The following is a 17,653-nucleotide window of genomic DNA, read 5'->3' on the forward strand; positions in this document are numbered from 1 at the left end:
TAGTACTCTACATAGGTTGGCATATAAATAGTTATATAGATACAAACACACACATCATAAACCACATAAGGCTATATATATAATATATCAAATAGAAGCATACTAAATAGTACAGTGAAATAGTTCCTTTAGGCACACACATCCGGATCTAGGTCACCAAAAAAAACCAAGAGGGGGGGAGCCGCCAGGTCCCATGCTACTCGGATAGCATCGGGCATCCATTGTTTTGCCAAAATTGCGTATAAATTGCAATGCAACCAGCACGTGCCAGCAGTATGTGCTGATTAATTTCATATGCAAGACTTTTTAGATCTGTATGCACCAGAGTCTGTGTCTAAGTGTATATGAATCACAATGGAACTTGGAATGAAAAAAGCTGTGGCAACTACATTGTAGCACTTCGTATACAGATTCAAAGACTTAATCGACACAGATATACAGGTGTCACATATCAAATTAACCAGCAGAGTCTGCTCGTGCGGCCAACTTGCATTGTATGTTAGACACATATTCAGAATAAAAAAAAAAAAAATGAAAGATGCAAAAACTAGCCTGGCGCTGGCAGAGTATCAAGGGACCTGGCGTGCCTAGAGGGGCTTTTTAGCGGACTGCAGCAAAGGTGTGTAAGGACACATTTGTATATAGAGGCGTTTCAATGCAATACCGAGATTTAAACTGATAAAATACCATGGCTGTGAGTGAAGGGACTATATAGTACTTTTAATTGGTTATTTGTCTATATGGGCATATATTTTTTTTCGTGCAATAATCTTATTTCTGAACCACCTTCTCTCCCCCATAATCATTTGTAGTCTACTTATATAATGCTTCTAAGTCCTACTGATATATGATATTCTTCTCACAATACAGTTGGGACGTGACCTAAATGCAAGGGGTATGTGTGACTGCTGTGGTGGGGTATGGATGTATGACATCATGCTTGGGCATAGTCATGTGCTTAAAGGAACACAAATGTGGCACAGAGCACATAAAGCGGTAGCAGGTACAACTACAAAATCTTTCTCATAGCTTTCACAGGCAGATAACATTAATTTAGGACTCTCTATGTTTTAGTCTCCCTAAATAGTGTCCATAAACAGATTACGACTTTCATGTGGTAACTGGTCTTAACATGGGCCTGATTCAGATACTGTATGTACCGAGATATTCTGTGTTAATTAGCTTAGAGGGGTAGAGGGGTCAGTGGTGCAGTGTCTAGGTACGCAATAAGGATCCACATACAGCTTTGCAGGTTAAAATTAAAATAAATGGAGCTTTACTGTCAGCACTCAGGAACAAAAGTAAAAAAAAAAACGAACCCCCATTCAGGGCACTACCTCACTGCTTGAATCCTGACTTACAGGGCAGCTAGTCTGCAAACGTAACACAGTCACAGTCTCCAGTCCCATATCTCACAGGTAAAGACTCTGGCCTCTTGACCTGGCTTGGCAGCCACAAAGTCACACAAGTCTCTCTTGTGGTCCTCCCTGCCACATGCAAGTATGGACACTGGCCTTTTCAGATTCAAAGCCCACTGGCCTGGCTTCCACAACCCCAAATGAGCTGAATACACACACTTGCCCCAGTCCTCCTTAGACTGACTCCACTGGGCAGCCATTAGGTGTGGTCACACCTCCTTTTTCTTCCTTGTGTGGGCGGATCCCGCCAGTCCCACATAGAATCCTTGGCTCACTATCGCCACCTAGCTTGATATTGCCACAGTACATAAGCACAATGGTTTATGTACATATCAGATGTTTGGGGTCTGCACATACACAGGACTCATTCTGCACATGTGCAAAATGAGTCCTGAGCAATCGCTCGCAGTCCAACTAGATCTGAAGCATGATTACCATGCTGCGGCATTCGGGTGGGGGTGGGGCGGCATCGGGGCCGTTCTACAAAATGGATGCAGTGTTGCTCATATTTTGTAGGTGTGCCAAGCCCAGACTTTATGAACCTGGCAGAGGAGTTCCAGCGGCCAGACTGAGTAGGCTTTATACCCTTGTTTTCAACAACTCAAGGATGTTTTCTATGTACATATTTTCCACTCCTGGCATTATTAAATGTGTAAATGCATGAACTGCTACTCCTATGGTTTTTAAGCTGCTTCTTCAATAGGCACAGTTCAATTTCGTAGTGCACTTATTACTTTAAATAATTTTTGCAGGAAGGTGTGGCTGCGCGTCCATCAACTGTGGTCGCATCTCTTCTAGGCACAGAAACACTGACCCATCAGAGTGCTGGTGGCTGAATGCCTAAGTGGCGTGGCAGTGCTTCATCCTACCCTATCTGCCGCGGCACCAGACACTCCCCTGCTACAGGTGAGGCCATAAGATAGCTCACCGGGAACTCGCACCATTGCCCCCCTGCTGTCTCCTGACATCTTTTTGATACATGGTCAGACTCCGCTATGCTAGGCTCCGATAATCACTGTGGCTGCTCCCCCCTTCCCAGTCTACTCATGCCCAGTGGTAGGTGCCAGCTGCCAACTGTGCATATCTCACTGTGCTTGGTACTTTCATGTATTTACCAATGTTGCCAGATCAAGTTGCAGCCTCCCTACGGGGCACAGAACTGCAACAAGTGACAGTTGGGTTCTTCCTCAATGTCCTGCTCTCCTTTCCAGCACTAGATACTGCATTTACTTGAATTCTATTTCCCTGTGGGACTTCCCAGCAGTGTGCATCTTCCTATCCCCCTGCCTGCTCTCCCCTTTACAGTGTGCCTAATACAGGAGTCTGTTCCTATTATTTCAACTACTGTTCCCTGTAAATATCCCTTAACTGTATCCAGAGTGGTACCACCACCATCTAGTGGGGATTTTTAACAATTGCTGACAAATGCACAACTCTCCAAGAGTGTTTTTGTTGCACTTGTCTGCTTTATTTCTCTGTGGGAACCAGCCTTTACACCTGTCCTAGGACTTGTGCTCTACTATGGGACAACTTACACTCTGGTTCCTATCCAACACTATGTGACTACTGCAATGCCTCAGGTCACTCAATGGAGACCTGTAACCTTTATTCTATCTATCTTCATTATTCTGCAGAACCCGATGAAAAAAAAAGGTAAAAAAAAAAGTTTGCATAAAAGGAGATCATAAACGACTACTTGACCAGTTTTCTCGCTCTGACCTGCTCGGACTATCCTTCCCTGGCTTCCAGCCTTGCCAACGATATCCCATCCCAGTATGTCCCTCACTATCCAGGTATAAAAATCTCTATGGCTGCACAGTTCCATTTCTTCACGGAATTCCCCCAGGCCTAGACAGTGAGACATTCCAACACTGGTTATCTGCAGGTATTTTCGAATCAGAGACCTGGTGGTGGCCAGGAACATTCAGGCTCTTATTACATTATGTACTACTTGGGCACTTGCCTCCTTATAGGAATGGTGTTATTTACAGGTCCGCCACTTTTTATCCACTGGTCATCTTGTTGTGTCTTCCTGCAGAGAGGTCCTCCCTTTTGAGTATTTCTGTGTTTCACCTTGTACACCTGATCATGCCATCTCAACTTTATTAGCTTTCCTTGACAGCTTAGACGCACTCTCATTGAGTTTTACCAACTCATATTCCACACTCTTCAAAATTGGCGTACTCTTGTTTTCAGAGTACTGGCCAGATATCTTTAGCAAAATGCATATAGGGGTCTCCGGCATCTGTTGGAGATGTTAATCATCTATTGGTTCACTGATTCACATGGGACTGCCCTGCACTCCGACATTACACGGATGCTTTGTTTAAGCTCTTGGCTAAAAATCTTAGTAAGGCATTACCTTCAGATTCCACCTTCTGGCTTTTCCACCTCTTCCCCTGCCTTGCCTGCCCCCCTCCTTCTCATTTACCTTACATATTTGATTCTTTTTTTTATCATAATATATTTTTTTTCACTAGTTGACTTACATATTTGTTTAGGTTTAGGCCTGTTTATAACTTGTTTATGTCTTACTTTATCAACCCCGGTTCGGGGTCTGTTAACACTTTTCTTGGCATTTTTCTTTTTCATGCTACCACTGTTAGTTAATAAAAGGGCCCGATTCAGCTTGGATCGCAATAAAGCTGCAAAAATATGCTAATGACTGCCACAGCCCAACTAGCATAGAGACGCCCACTGCTGCTTTCTTACAGCCGTAACACCACGCAGTGCTGTGTATACATCGGTATCGAAGCACATCGGGCCATCACGCACAATTACAGCAGGCCTGACCTGTCTCATCGCACACAGTGAGTACTCAAGCTGCGTATGCAATCGCAGTGGCTAATCTGCATCTGTAATCGCAGTGCGGTTACAGCACATGCGGTGCATACGCAGTACTGAACAATCGGCTGATCTGCATATGCATTTGCAAGCCGTGCTGAATCGGGCCCAAAGTGCGGTACCATTGCGATTAACTTTTATAGATTTTACAGACCAAAGGAGAACAAAAAGTAATGTGCACTAAATAATTTCTACATAATCTTAAGATTATGAGCCAAATGCAACAGGTTCCTAGAGTTTAGAAAAATTTAAGAGTTTAGTAGCAAAATCTCACACTATTATATTGATCGAGTTGTATTTTCAAAATGGGAAAATACATCTGGATGAGAATTTAAATCGTGACAATTATTTTGAGTCTGAAAAATATGCGGGTTTGCATGCTCTCGCCCTATTACATTTGGCCCTATGTATATTTAGCATATTAAGTTTCTCCCAACTGTTTATGATCCCACAGTAATGCTAATTACATTATTATTCCCATCTATTTGGTGATCCCTGCACTGACTGAGTGGTGTACAGTCACTGCATACGGCTCAGCTTCACGCTATTGCCTCTAAACCTACACAGAACCATAGGTCCACAAACCTGTCAGTTTGCATCCATACAAACTGGACGAAGGTAACAGAGCTGTGTGCAGTGTCTGATTATTCTGTTACTAACTTTAGTAAAACATACTGTATGTATCCTCTTGGACAGTGAATGACTACAGACCAGCTTAACCCCTAAATAAAAAAAAAATAGTTATACCCTTTTGACTGTGCTTCTATTAAAGCGGATACGACCCTAATCTTTACTTCAGAGGTTTAGCTTGTGAATTTCATAGAACCAGGGTGGTGTTTTGTGGTCCTGGAGTCCTTGGCAAAGTGAAAGACGTAACTGACTAAAACTTGTACTCAGCTGTGTTGCAACATTGCGCGCACGCTACACTTCTGGGTTACAACATCAAGGAGGCTCATGTTTATCCCCATGGGACAACATTTGGTGGTATCAGAAACCACCACCACTGGTGAGAGCCCTCTTGGGCGACCGGCAGTTACAGCCCTGCATAGAACATACCAGTTTGGGACAGGGAGAAACTTAGAACAAATGGGGGTCAAGTAAAGAATACTGGTTGAGTCTCCCATACCCAAAATACTTGGGACCAGGGGTATTTTGTATAACGGAATAGTCCGTATTTTGGAATATTTGCATTTAATAATGAAATATCTTGGGGATGGGACCCAATTATACACACAGAATGCATTTATGCGTTATATACACCTTATGCACACAGCCTGCAGGTAATTTTATACAATATTTTCAATCATTTTGTGGCTCAAAGTTTGTGTACAGAAATTAAATTCATTTATGTTTCATATACACCCTATACACCCAGCCTGTAGGTCATTTTATACATTATTTTTAATAATTTGTGCCTTAGACAAAGTTTGTGTACATCGAACCATCAACAATCAAAGGTTTCATTATCTCAGTCATGCCAAAATAAATTCCGTATTTCGGAATATTCCGTATTTCAGAATATTTGGATATGGGAGACTCAACCTGTAATTATTCTGAGAGGACATAAACTAAGATAGATAAAAACTAACATGGTGGGTGGATGATAGGTAAATGGCAATGAAAGCACCACATCAGTAAGATTAATATTAAATAACCACATTTCTAAAGCTTATAAAATGGATGCAACGTGAAGAGTTATGAGCTACGTTTTATTCATTTTAAGGGGAGAATGAGGACCTCCGAAAACAGCGGCTTAAGTAAAAATATTAACATAAGGAACTTCCACATGTAGATCTTAGATGTACACAACGTCTTGTGCTAGTACTGATGTTAGTAAGAGAGAAGTCTTAACTAGACTAGGACAAACTAAATACAGTACAGAGTACTGGTGCACCAATACCCCCACCTAGTGACAAGCATGTAAAATTACTTAAAATAACATTATTAACAAATCATTGTTTCTATTTAAACCCTCCATTATGTCATTTTAAGAGAGAATGTTAACCTATTGTATACTTTTACATTTTCAATTGTACAAATTAGCGTTTGCCTAATAAATAAAATAAGAAAGAATAGGGCATGTGTAATAGAATATACAAATATGCACCAGTCACCAATACATAGATACATTTCATAAGCATTCAGGGTCACATATAGACGACCAGCTCTGTGTATATGATCTTACATCCAGTTCAGCTATCGGAAGCTCAATACAAATGAAAAGGGTCATTCCATGGTAACTCATGTTACAAAGTGACATAGCAAACAATTAGCAATTCCTGTATACAGTTATTTAAAGCATGACCGGTCTTATTATTTTATATGTAATTAAAATTACATTTCACATAAGTTCCTTTTGTTGTTGAAAGCCATTCATATACTTGCTATGTTACTTTGTAATGTGAGTTAACATGGAAGGACCTAAAAGCAGACAGACAATCTACACAGACAATTAAATTGCTTCTGACAATTTTTTTATTTTTTTTTCCATTTGAGGTGTTCTATTTGCATTGCTTTGCATAGGGGCACTGTCCCAGGAGTGACTCATGTGACCTGCAGCGCTATACAGACTGGAGGCAGCAGCGCCTACACCCACCACTTACACCAATGTCACTGTGTGCCCTGTGCACAGACCCCTATGTAGCCTATCCTATAAGTAAACGTGGGCCCAAAGCATCTTTCCCCCCACCCCTTATCGGCCACATGCATGGTGCCATACCTATCTCTTGCATTGATGTCAATTATTAGGTTTTTGTTATTGGTCAGCTTTAACTTGACGGATCGAGATGAAACAAAAAGCAGGTTATTTTTCGGAGTTTCCACTACAAAATGATGCAGTTTTCAGGAAAATCGGTTCAGGAGCTTTTCTATCAACTTGGAACAGACAGACAGACACAATGTTCTTATTATATTAGTATAGATATACTGTGTGTACATGTATCTGCAACGTTGGGAATGGGAAAAACAGACAGCGGCATCCCGATGCTCAGAATGCCGACGGGCTCCGTAAGTATACCAACCCTCGCCCTCCTTCCTGCATCCTAACCTTCACCCTCACCTCCCTTACCTGCACCCTAACCCTCCCAGTTAGTGCCTAAACCTAACCCTCCACCCTCAGTCCCTAACCCTCCTTTGGTGAAAAGCTAACCAGGACCACTATCGCATTCAAAATGTAGGCGTTGGCATCTCATCTGATGTCGGGATTCGGGCACCGGTGTAACAAGATGGGCCCACCGGTCTGTCTGATAAATGGGATAACCGTGACTGCAATTTCCAATGCGGTTTATGCTAGCCATGAAGATTACTAAAATAGTACAATCTCTCAGTCAATTTCTATACAACTAGATGCCCAGAGGCGATATACCCTCTGGAAAATAGATGGTTTACATCAGTGGAATTACTGCTGAAGTACTATTGGATCACACATTGTAAATTTTTATTGCAAGATTAGTAGCAATAGTACAGTCAGTGATATACACTCAATGGCAAACCAATGGCAAACAATTGGATGATGTGAAAAATCAGGACTTTAAAGAACACATTATGAACTTTTGTGGAATTGGAATGCCAAGGCAAGGAGTTTGTACTTTATTTCCTGCCCGCATATGGTTAATTACTTAAGAAGTCTCTGGGATTCTCCCCATATGAGCTAGCATACTAGCATAAAGCAAAAGGACTTACTTTAGGAACACTGAAAGAGAGATTCTGGCACTACATAGTACTGCAAAAAAAAATTGGTACACTTGACATGACTATGAACTCGCACACCGATATGCTGCCCAAAGTACCAGTTAGACCCAAAAAGTAAATGGGACTTCAGGGATTTTGAACAGTCATCAGTTCCCACTGCTGTGCTCATCCTGCAGATGGGAGCATATATACACAGTCAAGTCACATTGTTCTGACCACCAGCTAATAGCCAGAGTAACCGCATACAGCATGGACAGCAGCTAGATGGGCTGGGAGTGACTCAATAAGGTGCTAGCAGGTTGGCACAGGTATTTGGAGCCATGCTGACTGCAGTATATCCCACAGCTGCTGGAGGATGCGTGGTGGAGTTATCCATATAGCGAACACAAAGATCCATGTGGTCCCACTTATGCGCAATCGGGTTCAAGTCCGGGGAATTAGGGGGCCACGGAAGTACTGTGAAGTCTTGGTCGTGCTCGTCCAACCATTGTCGGACATTTCTAGCCGTTTCACATGTCGCATTGTCTTGCTGGAAGATCCCATCTGCCGCAGGGAAGACAATCAGCATGTATGGGTGTACATGCTCTCAAAGGATCGATTCATAACCAAATCGGTTGAGGGTGCCTTCCACATGGATGAGTGTGCCCAGAGAATGCAATGAAAATATTCCCCAGACCAGAATGCTGCCACCACCAGCTTGCGTTCTTCCAGCAATGGTTGCAGGGCGTTTGTTCTCCGATGTTTCTCACCCGATACACCAACGTCATCGGAGAAGGCAATCCTTCGCCAATCAGCGGAGGTCCAACTCCGATACAGGAGCGATATTGAAGCCTTTTCCGCCATCCGTTTGCTTCGGAGCCCCAGACTCAGCAGAGTTCGCTGAACTGTCATTTTAGACATGTCTAGTGGCCCCCAGGTTCATTTTGATGGTGAGCCGCGTCCACTGTGGCGTGTCGGTCGGCACTCACGCACCTTCATAGCCGATGTTCACCTCTCACATAGATGGCACGTGGTGCTTCGCAGTTTCCACGTCGGTTATTCACAATGGTGCCAATGGTCCAGTTACGATACACCTTCACCACAGCAGCACGCGAACAGTTCAAACTGTGCTGTTACAGAAATACTGCCACCCTTTTTGTAACTAATAAATCGCCTCTTTTACCCATGACAGCAACGAGTGATATGTGTGCAGATGGCCTATCGCACACCTTATATACCCACCAAGCCAGCGCACAGCACGTGACCTACACGATGCCGATGTCAAAGTAGAAGGTGGTCATAATAATGTGACTCGGACGGGTAGTTTTGCTTTGATTACCACAAGCTGAAAGAAGTGTCCATCCCATTCCTAGTAAATTGATGCAATATACTGAATACTGGTTCAGCCCCACAAATAGGCTGCTTCACCTGTGTGCAAACAAGTACTATTTAAGTTATTTGTTTTAACATTAATCCAAAATACCTGCATAACTCATCATCCATACACACAGTCCATTTTGACTGGGGAATGGGAAGTATTAGAATGATCAGAAAGTACAATGCACAAGCTAAATCTTGATATCTAACAAACATCTATGTCAATACAGAAACTTTAAAGCCAGCCCAACTTGATTTATTTATTACCAGTTATTTGTATAGCGCACACATATTCCGCAGCGCTAATACAGAGAATATTAGACCATTCACATCAGTCCCTACCCCAGTGGAGCTTACAATCTATATTCCACACTTTAATTTTTGTTGGGAGTCCATCTTCCAGAAAATTTTTGGAGTGTGGGAGGAAATCGGAGTACCCGGAGGAAACCCACGCAAGCACAGGGAGAATATACAAACTCCACACAGTTAGAGCCCTAGTGGGAATCGAACCCATGACCTCAGTGCCGTGAGGCAGTAGTGCTAATGCTGGGCATACACGGCCAGATAAAATGTCTGTCAGACCGACAGACATTTTATCTGGCAGCCTGCCAACCACAGATGTCACCGGCATACACTGTGAGATTTCTCTCACAGTGTATAAGCCCGACATCTGCGCTCCGCCCCCGGGGGAGGAGACATTTCCCTGCTCCTTCCGTAGGAAAGAACACAGGAAATGTCTGTCTGTCGGCCGCGGCTGGGCATACACTGCCCGATGCAGCCGACAGTTTACCGGGAAATATCGCATCGGACGGGCATGCTGGACAATCCGGCATGCCCGACCGAGCAATATTTAACCCTCGGTCGCCCCCCTCACACGCTACAATTATCGGGGCGATCCGCGGATAGCCCAGATAATTGTAGCGTGTATGGCCAGTATAACCATTACACCATCTGTGCTTCCCTGAACTTTAAATTCTAAGCACAGCGTAACTACAGAACACTATCATTACACTATGATTAATAGTAAAGCTTGGAGGAGATGTTCATAAAACCGTGGCAGTATCCATTAAAAAAAACAAAATAAAAACACTATATCTGTGTCCCGAGTGCATTTTTAATGTAAATTCGTGGTTTTACTTTAGGAATACATTTCATTCCTGTGAGTGCGTGAAATACCAACTACAGAGCTTGGAGTATACAAAGAGGTGTTTTGATGGAAAAAGATGTACTGCATTAGATGGACAATCTTTATATTACCTATTGATAAAACAAACATTGCTGCTTCATTAGTTACAACCTACAGTAAATAAATAAACAACTGGGGTGTTTAAGTGCCCCTAAAATTGAGAGCAATTTAATTTATTTGGTTACGACATTTAATTATTAACAAAGTGTTTTCCATTGGCTTTTACTTCCCCGGCATATGCAATGTAAGGAAGAAGTGTTTTCATTTGTTAATTATGCCCTGGAGTCATAGTACTATTAGCATATTTGGATATTTTTATACTTCACATACAACAGATCAATGTTTCACCATTTTATTAGTATTTCTGAAACAGTTGTTGTTACTTTTGGAAGAGAAGCACTTAGAATAGCACAGTTAACTCTTTAGCTGCTAAACAAGACACTTACCATTCAAGAAGCTGATTGTAGGTTGCCACACTGTTTCTCAGGTAGGGTTGGGGATTGATATTGCAGCCAAATGCATATCTGAAGTGTCTGTCTTTTAGGCGGTATGCTTGTCTACGTGACACCACAGAGGTTAATAAATCCTTCAGGTGTTTCTACAGTTAAATAAAATAACAATGAACTCATGTTCTTCTTTGCAAATAGAACTTTAATAATATAAAAAGGACTAACAGGAATTCAGGTTCAAATCACAAAATGTATCAATACTTCAGTCCTGTGAGTTCCTTTAACCTTTCAGTATATACTGTACAGCTATGGATGTTAAAAACATAACTCACAGGTTAAAGCAACCTGCATTGTAGCGCATGAACAGATTGTTAGGCTCAGGCAATTTTTTCTTTATCCAAAACCACTGCCAAAAAGTATTTATTATGCATCAATGCAAACACATGTCTGATTTCAGTCATGTATTTACCATCCTGTGCAGATGATGAACACAGCCTGAATGCCTGCATAAACAGGGATAACTGGTTCTTGTAGGAAACACAACGTCATTAGACTACAGACAAACATTTCATAGATCATTATGAGGTTTTAGATTTCGCTCAATCAAACATTCTGAAAAGAATGTTTACTAGCATGATTAATTATCTCGTTCTTGCACACATTGGGCAAAATTTACTAAGAGGCGGTTTGACGGCGGTTTCTAATCTATTCTAAACCCCGGCGGTTTGGTGGCGGTTTCTATTCTATTCTAAGCCCCCGGGGTTTGGTGGCGGTTTCTATTCTATTCTAAACCCATGGGGGTTTGGTTTTGCAGCAGTTTCTAAATGACAGCCCTATTGTATTCTATTCTAAAATGTGGTTTGATGGCAGTTTTGCAGCGGTTTTGGCCTTAGTAAATCTGCAGATAGCAAAACCGCTGCCAAACCACACAGTTTTGAGGAGGGGAGGGGGGACAGTGATGTGGCTCCTCCACTTTCATCCTGGCTCCTAGATATTAGAAACATTTGTCAAGCCCTGATATAACCTTTCATACTTTATTCTGATTAGACAAGGGCACAGATATAGTATGTGCCCAGTATATTAATTAATCACGTGTTATGTTGTGTCTATTTCCCATAACAACAAAAATGTGGCCTGTGTATGAATAAAACTAAATAGATCCTGTGTCCTGATAGTGTGCTCTACCTACAAAACAGTGACTAGTATATCTGGGTTCTTTTTCATTTACATTTTATACAAAATGTAAGAAATTCTACCTGCTCTTCAAGATCAATTAATACATAATTCAAAAAACACAAATGTCTTGTTATGTGAAATAGATACAAGAAAAGCTACAACATAACAGACATCTATCTAATCGTTATTTTACAGCGCTCGGTCCTCAAGGTACCCTAACAGTCCAGGTTTTAAAGATACCTATGCTTATGCACAGATGGTATGATCAAACTGACTGAGATATTACCCAAATCATCTGTACTTAAGCATGGATATCTTTAAAGCCTGGACTGTTAGGTTATCTCGAGGACAGAGTTTGAGAACCACTGTTTTACAGCATCAAATCTTAAAGGTGCGTATCCACTTAGACATAGAAATGACTGCACGATTACGACATTGTAATCGTGCAGTCGTTTCACAGTCTGATGTGCCTACACAGAATGTTCAGCCGTTCACTGTAGGCACATCAATCATCCCCAAACTCGGGCAACCGGTCGTCGCCAGATTGACCAGCATGTTCGGGCGATGATAGATGTCTAAAAGGACCAGCGGGCGCATGCATCGCTGGTCGTTTTTGACTTTTAACTGCCCAATTTGCAGATGATTACTGAGCGATTGCACGATTACGATGTTGTAATCGTGCAAACGCTCAGTAATATCGTGTAGTGGATACATGGCTTTAAAGGTCTTTAGATCTCAGAGCTTCAACGAAAAGTAAGGTGCACTTAAACTATATATATATTTATTAGTTTATCTCTGTATATCAGTATTGCTACCAAGTGATCTAGCTGCATCACTACTCACAATTGTATCTAGTCTTAAAATGTTAGAAAATACCCTACTGTAAAAATGCCTTTTCAAAATTAAATTATGAGCAAATATATTAAAATCCGGGACAGTAATGAAAAAGTGAAACCTCTTATTAGATAAAATAAAAACCAAAGTTGATGAGAGCTACAAAATGGTTTTTATTAAGGTTTCCTTAAAACTACTGTATATGTACATATTGAGCAGCATTGTAAGGGTTTGCCGGATTTAGCCTCTGAGGAAGCGCCCTGTGAGGCGTGAAACCACCTGAATCTGCTGATCTGACCTACTTTCAACCACTTGATATCACCAATAAAGTTTTCTTCTACTTGAATAAAACTTCTCAGCAGTCCCTTATTCACCATTTGGATACATTGCTATGAGGTGGTGGAGCTGCTACAAGTGTGTATGCACCAGAAACCCATATAGATGCAGGATAATATTAGTAAACACATTCATGCAGTTCTAGGGACTTTCCCAACTAAAATGCACGGTGTCTGTATATGAAACAAAACTGACAGATGGTCACTAGACCCCTAGTTCTCTCCTACAGACACATTAGATTCTACGGGGAAAATTTACTAAAGTGACAGTTTTTAGTAGTGGAGATGATGCCCAAAGCAACAAGATTCCAGCTATTATCTTCTTGAAGGTGCTAGTTAAATGTTAAGTAGAATCTCATTGGTTGCCATGGGCAACATCTCCACTTCTAAAAACTCTCACCTTGGTAAATTTACCCCTACATCTCCATTTATCACAAGAAAATCTCAGATTATTTACTTATATGTAGGTTCCCTAACTAATTGCATAAAAAAAAAAAAGGATGCCCCATGCAAGTGATGTAGAATGTCACTACTCTTCTGTGCATGGCGAAACAACCCACAATCCTTGCCTCACCTATCTAGGATATCTCAATGACTGTCCATTAATAGACTATCCAATTCTGCATATTGTCCTTGTGGTCTAATGCGGGCCATACACCGTGCGAGGCGACAGGGGATCCGACGTCCAATATATCGGGCGGTCCCCACACACGGTGCAATCGGGTGGCTGACCGCCTGATATGCCGGGTCCCCCCTCCCTCACCCACATAGAGCTGCATGGGATCGCACATCACATCCCCTGATCCACTGATCCAGCAGTAAGATCAGGGGGTGCGATGTACGACCCCACGGGTGCGCGCTCGGTCCGACATAAGACCCATAACATGGTGCAATATAGCAGCCAAATCGCACCAATCAGTTGGATCAGCTGCTTTATCGCACCGTGTATTGGCCACTTAAAAGTTATTCCTGTCCAGAGGGCTTCTTCCTCACAATATACACTCAGGGCCTGATTCAGACCCGCTCGCGAGCGTTGAGCGCTCGCAAGCGGGTCGATGGTGCCCTAATGCGCATGCTCCGGGTCTCGCACCAAAGGGGGCGTGCTGTTGATGGTGACTGACAGCACGCCCCTTTGGTGGGCTGCCGGGGGCGTGGCTGCCAGACGGAGGCGTTCCCTACCGTCTGGGTCCGGCCCCACTGACATCACTAGTGATGTCATTGGGAGTGGTTTTGGCTCTGATGGAGCCAAAATCACTCCAGGGCTTGCGGCCACGAGACCCTACCGCAGGGTCTCGTCGCAAGCCCGATGGTCGCGATGGTCTTGACCATCGCGACCATCATCATGGACGCTCGCATAAGCTGTGGGTGGTAACCCACAGCTATGCGAGCGTCCAAGAGGCCGCTCCATTTTTAGGTAGGAGGGCCCTGATTCAGAGCGAGCGCTCTGGTCAGAGCGTCCGGCTCTGAATCAGGCCCTCAATCCTATTCAAAGTCAAATAATTGGTTATGATAGTTGTGCAATTATTATCTGACGATCTAATAATCTATGGTCTGATGATGCGTTTCCACAACGCTACTTTGCGTTGCGCGATGCGCTAAACTGTGTATTCACAACACACATACACTGATGCACATAACGCACACACATAAATGTATATATACTTATATACACGGACGCTCATTTGTATATAGTTGCTATTTCAACACACAGACGCACATGTACAAGATGGTTCCCACACATTATAGTTAATAACCAGTGTTATTAAAGGCATTTTTAGCTAATAATTATGATGTAATATGTAATTAAACGAGATCTAAGGTTTAGAATACAGTGGACATTTCATGTTTGGTATCATACTAAATCCCTGTTTAATTGCAGACATCCGTATCTATTGGCAAAGAAGTCGCATCATGCGTCCGCTAGTTATGGATGATAGGGAGTTATTGGATAGAAATGTTATAACATGCATGTAGAGTTGTAGCAAGTATTAACCAGTTGTTCGGCGGGAAACTACACAATGTGACCGTTTGAGGACTGAGCCATGCCCCTGATGACACCGTATGTATCAACCAAAGACCAGATTATCCAGAAGCAAGAATCAATGGAAAACTGTCAACTAGTTCCTTTGTTAACATTGAACTCTGTAAAGTATATAAGCTGTGACCCGACTCCAGCGTACAGACATCCTCTTTGATGATCACAGGCTTCTGGATTGATGACTGTATGCTGGGACCAGTGCGCATGCGTATGTATCGGCTTGTACTATTATTGATTGCTTTTTACTCTAAATGTTAAATCTTTCACAGTGTTACTTTTTCTTTACATAGATAACTTTTTGTGCTTTGGAACCACACGACTGGAAAGCAATTCTTTCTTAAGCGACTTGAAGCTAAATAGCGACTAGCGACTATTAGGAATCAATAACGGTTTGAAAGTTTTTTACTTACTCTCATATACAAAGTAACTACCTCCTTTTTTGAGCTACTACATCTGTCTGGGTGTAACCTGGAATAAGTGTTTAGTCACTGTTATTATTGTACCATTACTCAGTTGTAGCTAAACAAAATGTTATTGATCCCTTGACTGAAGTGAAATCATTTCAGTACCTACTGACTAAACTGCCAGCTTTTGTACACATGTAAAACGGTTTAATTTTTTCTTTGTGTTCCCTACAACAATACTTTTTATTTGTCTTTATGTTAGCTAGTTTAAACAGCGAACATAGCTAATAAAGAACAGTAAAGGTTACCCCATCTGGTTACTATTCTCCAGTACATCTCATTACTAATATTGACAAGTTCCTGAATATGGTTATATTATGTATTTACGGTTGCATTTTCCCATGTAGGTTTGTTTTTACATTATGTCAGATGGTTGTTTACACTGTAATTATTATGTTGCCATTCGGATCATGTTTCATACTATCAGGTTTCAGCTTTATACAGATGTGTCCTCTTACATCTAGCCTCCTCGCGCGTTAAACAGTCCTAATCGCACCAAGCCGTTGCGTGAGTCGGTAGCGCCGAGCGTCTTTTTGTGAAACTTTTTTCCTCCAAATGTGTCTTATTTAAACAGTGATGTGAATATCTAGCACAAGAAGCTTCTGCTGAAATGATATACAGCATGCCTATATTCTCTGTGCGTCTGCGGGTGTATCTGCATGAGAAACGCTACGTTACAGTGTTCCAGCCGCTGACACTGTAATGTAGCATTTCTACTTCAGGGTCCATAGGGGTCCACAGGGTTGACCTTGGGGTATAGGTTGGGAACCAAATCCGGGCACCACGCCGTTTAGCTCCCAGGATGCACTGGGTCCACTCTCCCTATAACCCCACCCCCAAGCCAGAGGCACCTCAGTTGTAGTTGGTGCCCGGCCGGAGTCGGGTCACCCTTGGCGCAGGGGGGCTGCTTAGCAGCCCCTAAGCTTAAAATGTATTTTAAGAGTTTTATTTTATTCTTTTTTACTACTCTTCAGAGCGGCAGCATCAGACTGTCCAATGGATGTCTAAGCTGCCACTTCTACACCCCTCCGGCGCTGCGATGCCAGTACAGATCTGGGGATCGCAGCGGGACCCCAGAGTCTGTACTAGCCAGACTCTGGAGGAATCCCTGGGCTGCTGCCGAATCGACGGGGACAGGTAAGTCGTGTGGTCACCGCTTGCGGTGACCCGCATGTGCATGCAGCCTTATGCCTCCAGTCTCTGGGGACAGACCGAAGGCGCTAGCGGTGGCGGCGGGCTCCCCCTCCATGGAGGCATACCCCACGTGTCCACTAGACCACCAGGGATTATAGCAGCGGGAGCCGGCATCCCGGGGGGGTTAATTGCTAGCCAGGGGAGGAAGCCCTCCCTGTCTAGCGGCTCCACCCCTCCGCTCAGCGCGCCTTTCAATACTACAGTCTGGCGTCGCTGAGCTGCTTCTTCTGAGGTCTCCAGCGGCCATTTTCTCTCTGTGGTGCTGCAGAACTCCTAGGATGACAGTGAGCCCAGTCCCCCTGCGTACCTGGCCATTTGGGTGAGTGTACACAGCGCTATAGCCTTCCCAGACACTGAATCTGGGCAGCTGAATGTAGCAACATTGTGCAGTATATTATATGTCATGCTAATGTATGTATATATTTTTCTGCATTGTATGTAACTTATGCTAGTGCTGACTGTCTGCTTTTTCTCTCACCTGTCAGTGTATATCTATCCCTTTTCTTTACAATCTGCCCTAATACAGGTGTACCTAGGGTGGTTCTGAGACCTCGCACATACATACATACATACATACATACATACATATATATATACACACACACACACTTGTTAATATTTGTGAGGTTGGTCACATACTGTTGCGTGCCGCACGTTGCCATATTTTAG

At 42.8% G+C, this 17,653-nt stretch overlaps 1 protein-coding gene across 1 annotated transcript in view; it reads right to left on the bottom strand.

Annotated features, from left to right (window-relative positions):
• TADA1 (transcriptional adaptor 1) overlaps positions 1–17,653 on the bottom strand; it is a 75,588-nt gene that overhangs the window by 42,354 nt on the left and 15,581 nt on the right. The window contains exon 6 of the mRNA XM_088481903.1: positions 10,941–11,092. Within this exon, the coding sequence (XP_088338029.1) occupies positions 10,941–11,092 (152 nt within the window). The remainder of the gene's footprint in view (positions 1–10,940; positions 11,093–17,653) is intronic.

This window comes from Taudactylus pleione, unplaced genomic scaffold, assembly GCF_031769625.1.
Source record: "Taudactylus pleione unplaced genomic scaffold, aTauple2 ptg000017l, whole genome shotgun sequence".
Classification (NCBI taxonomy): domain Eukaryota; kingdom Metazoa; phylum Chordata; class Amphibia; order Anura; family Myobatrachidae; genus Taudactylus; species Taudactylus pleione.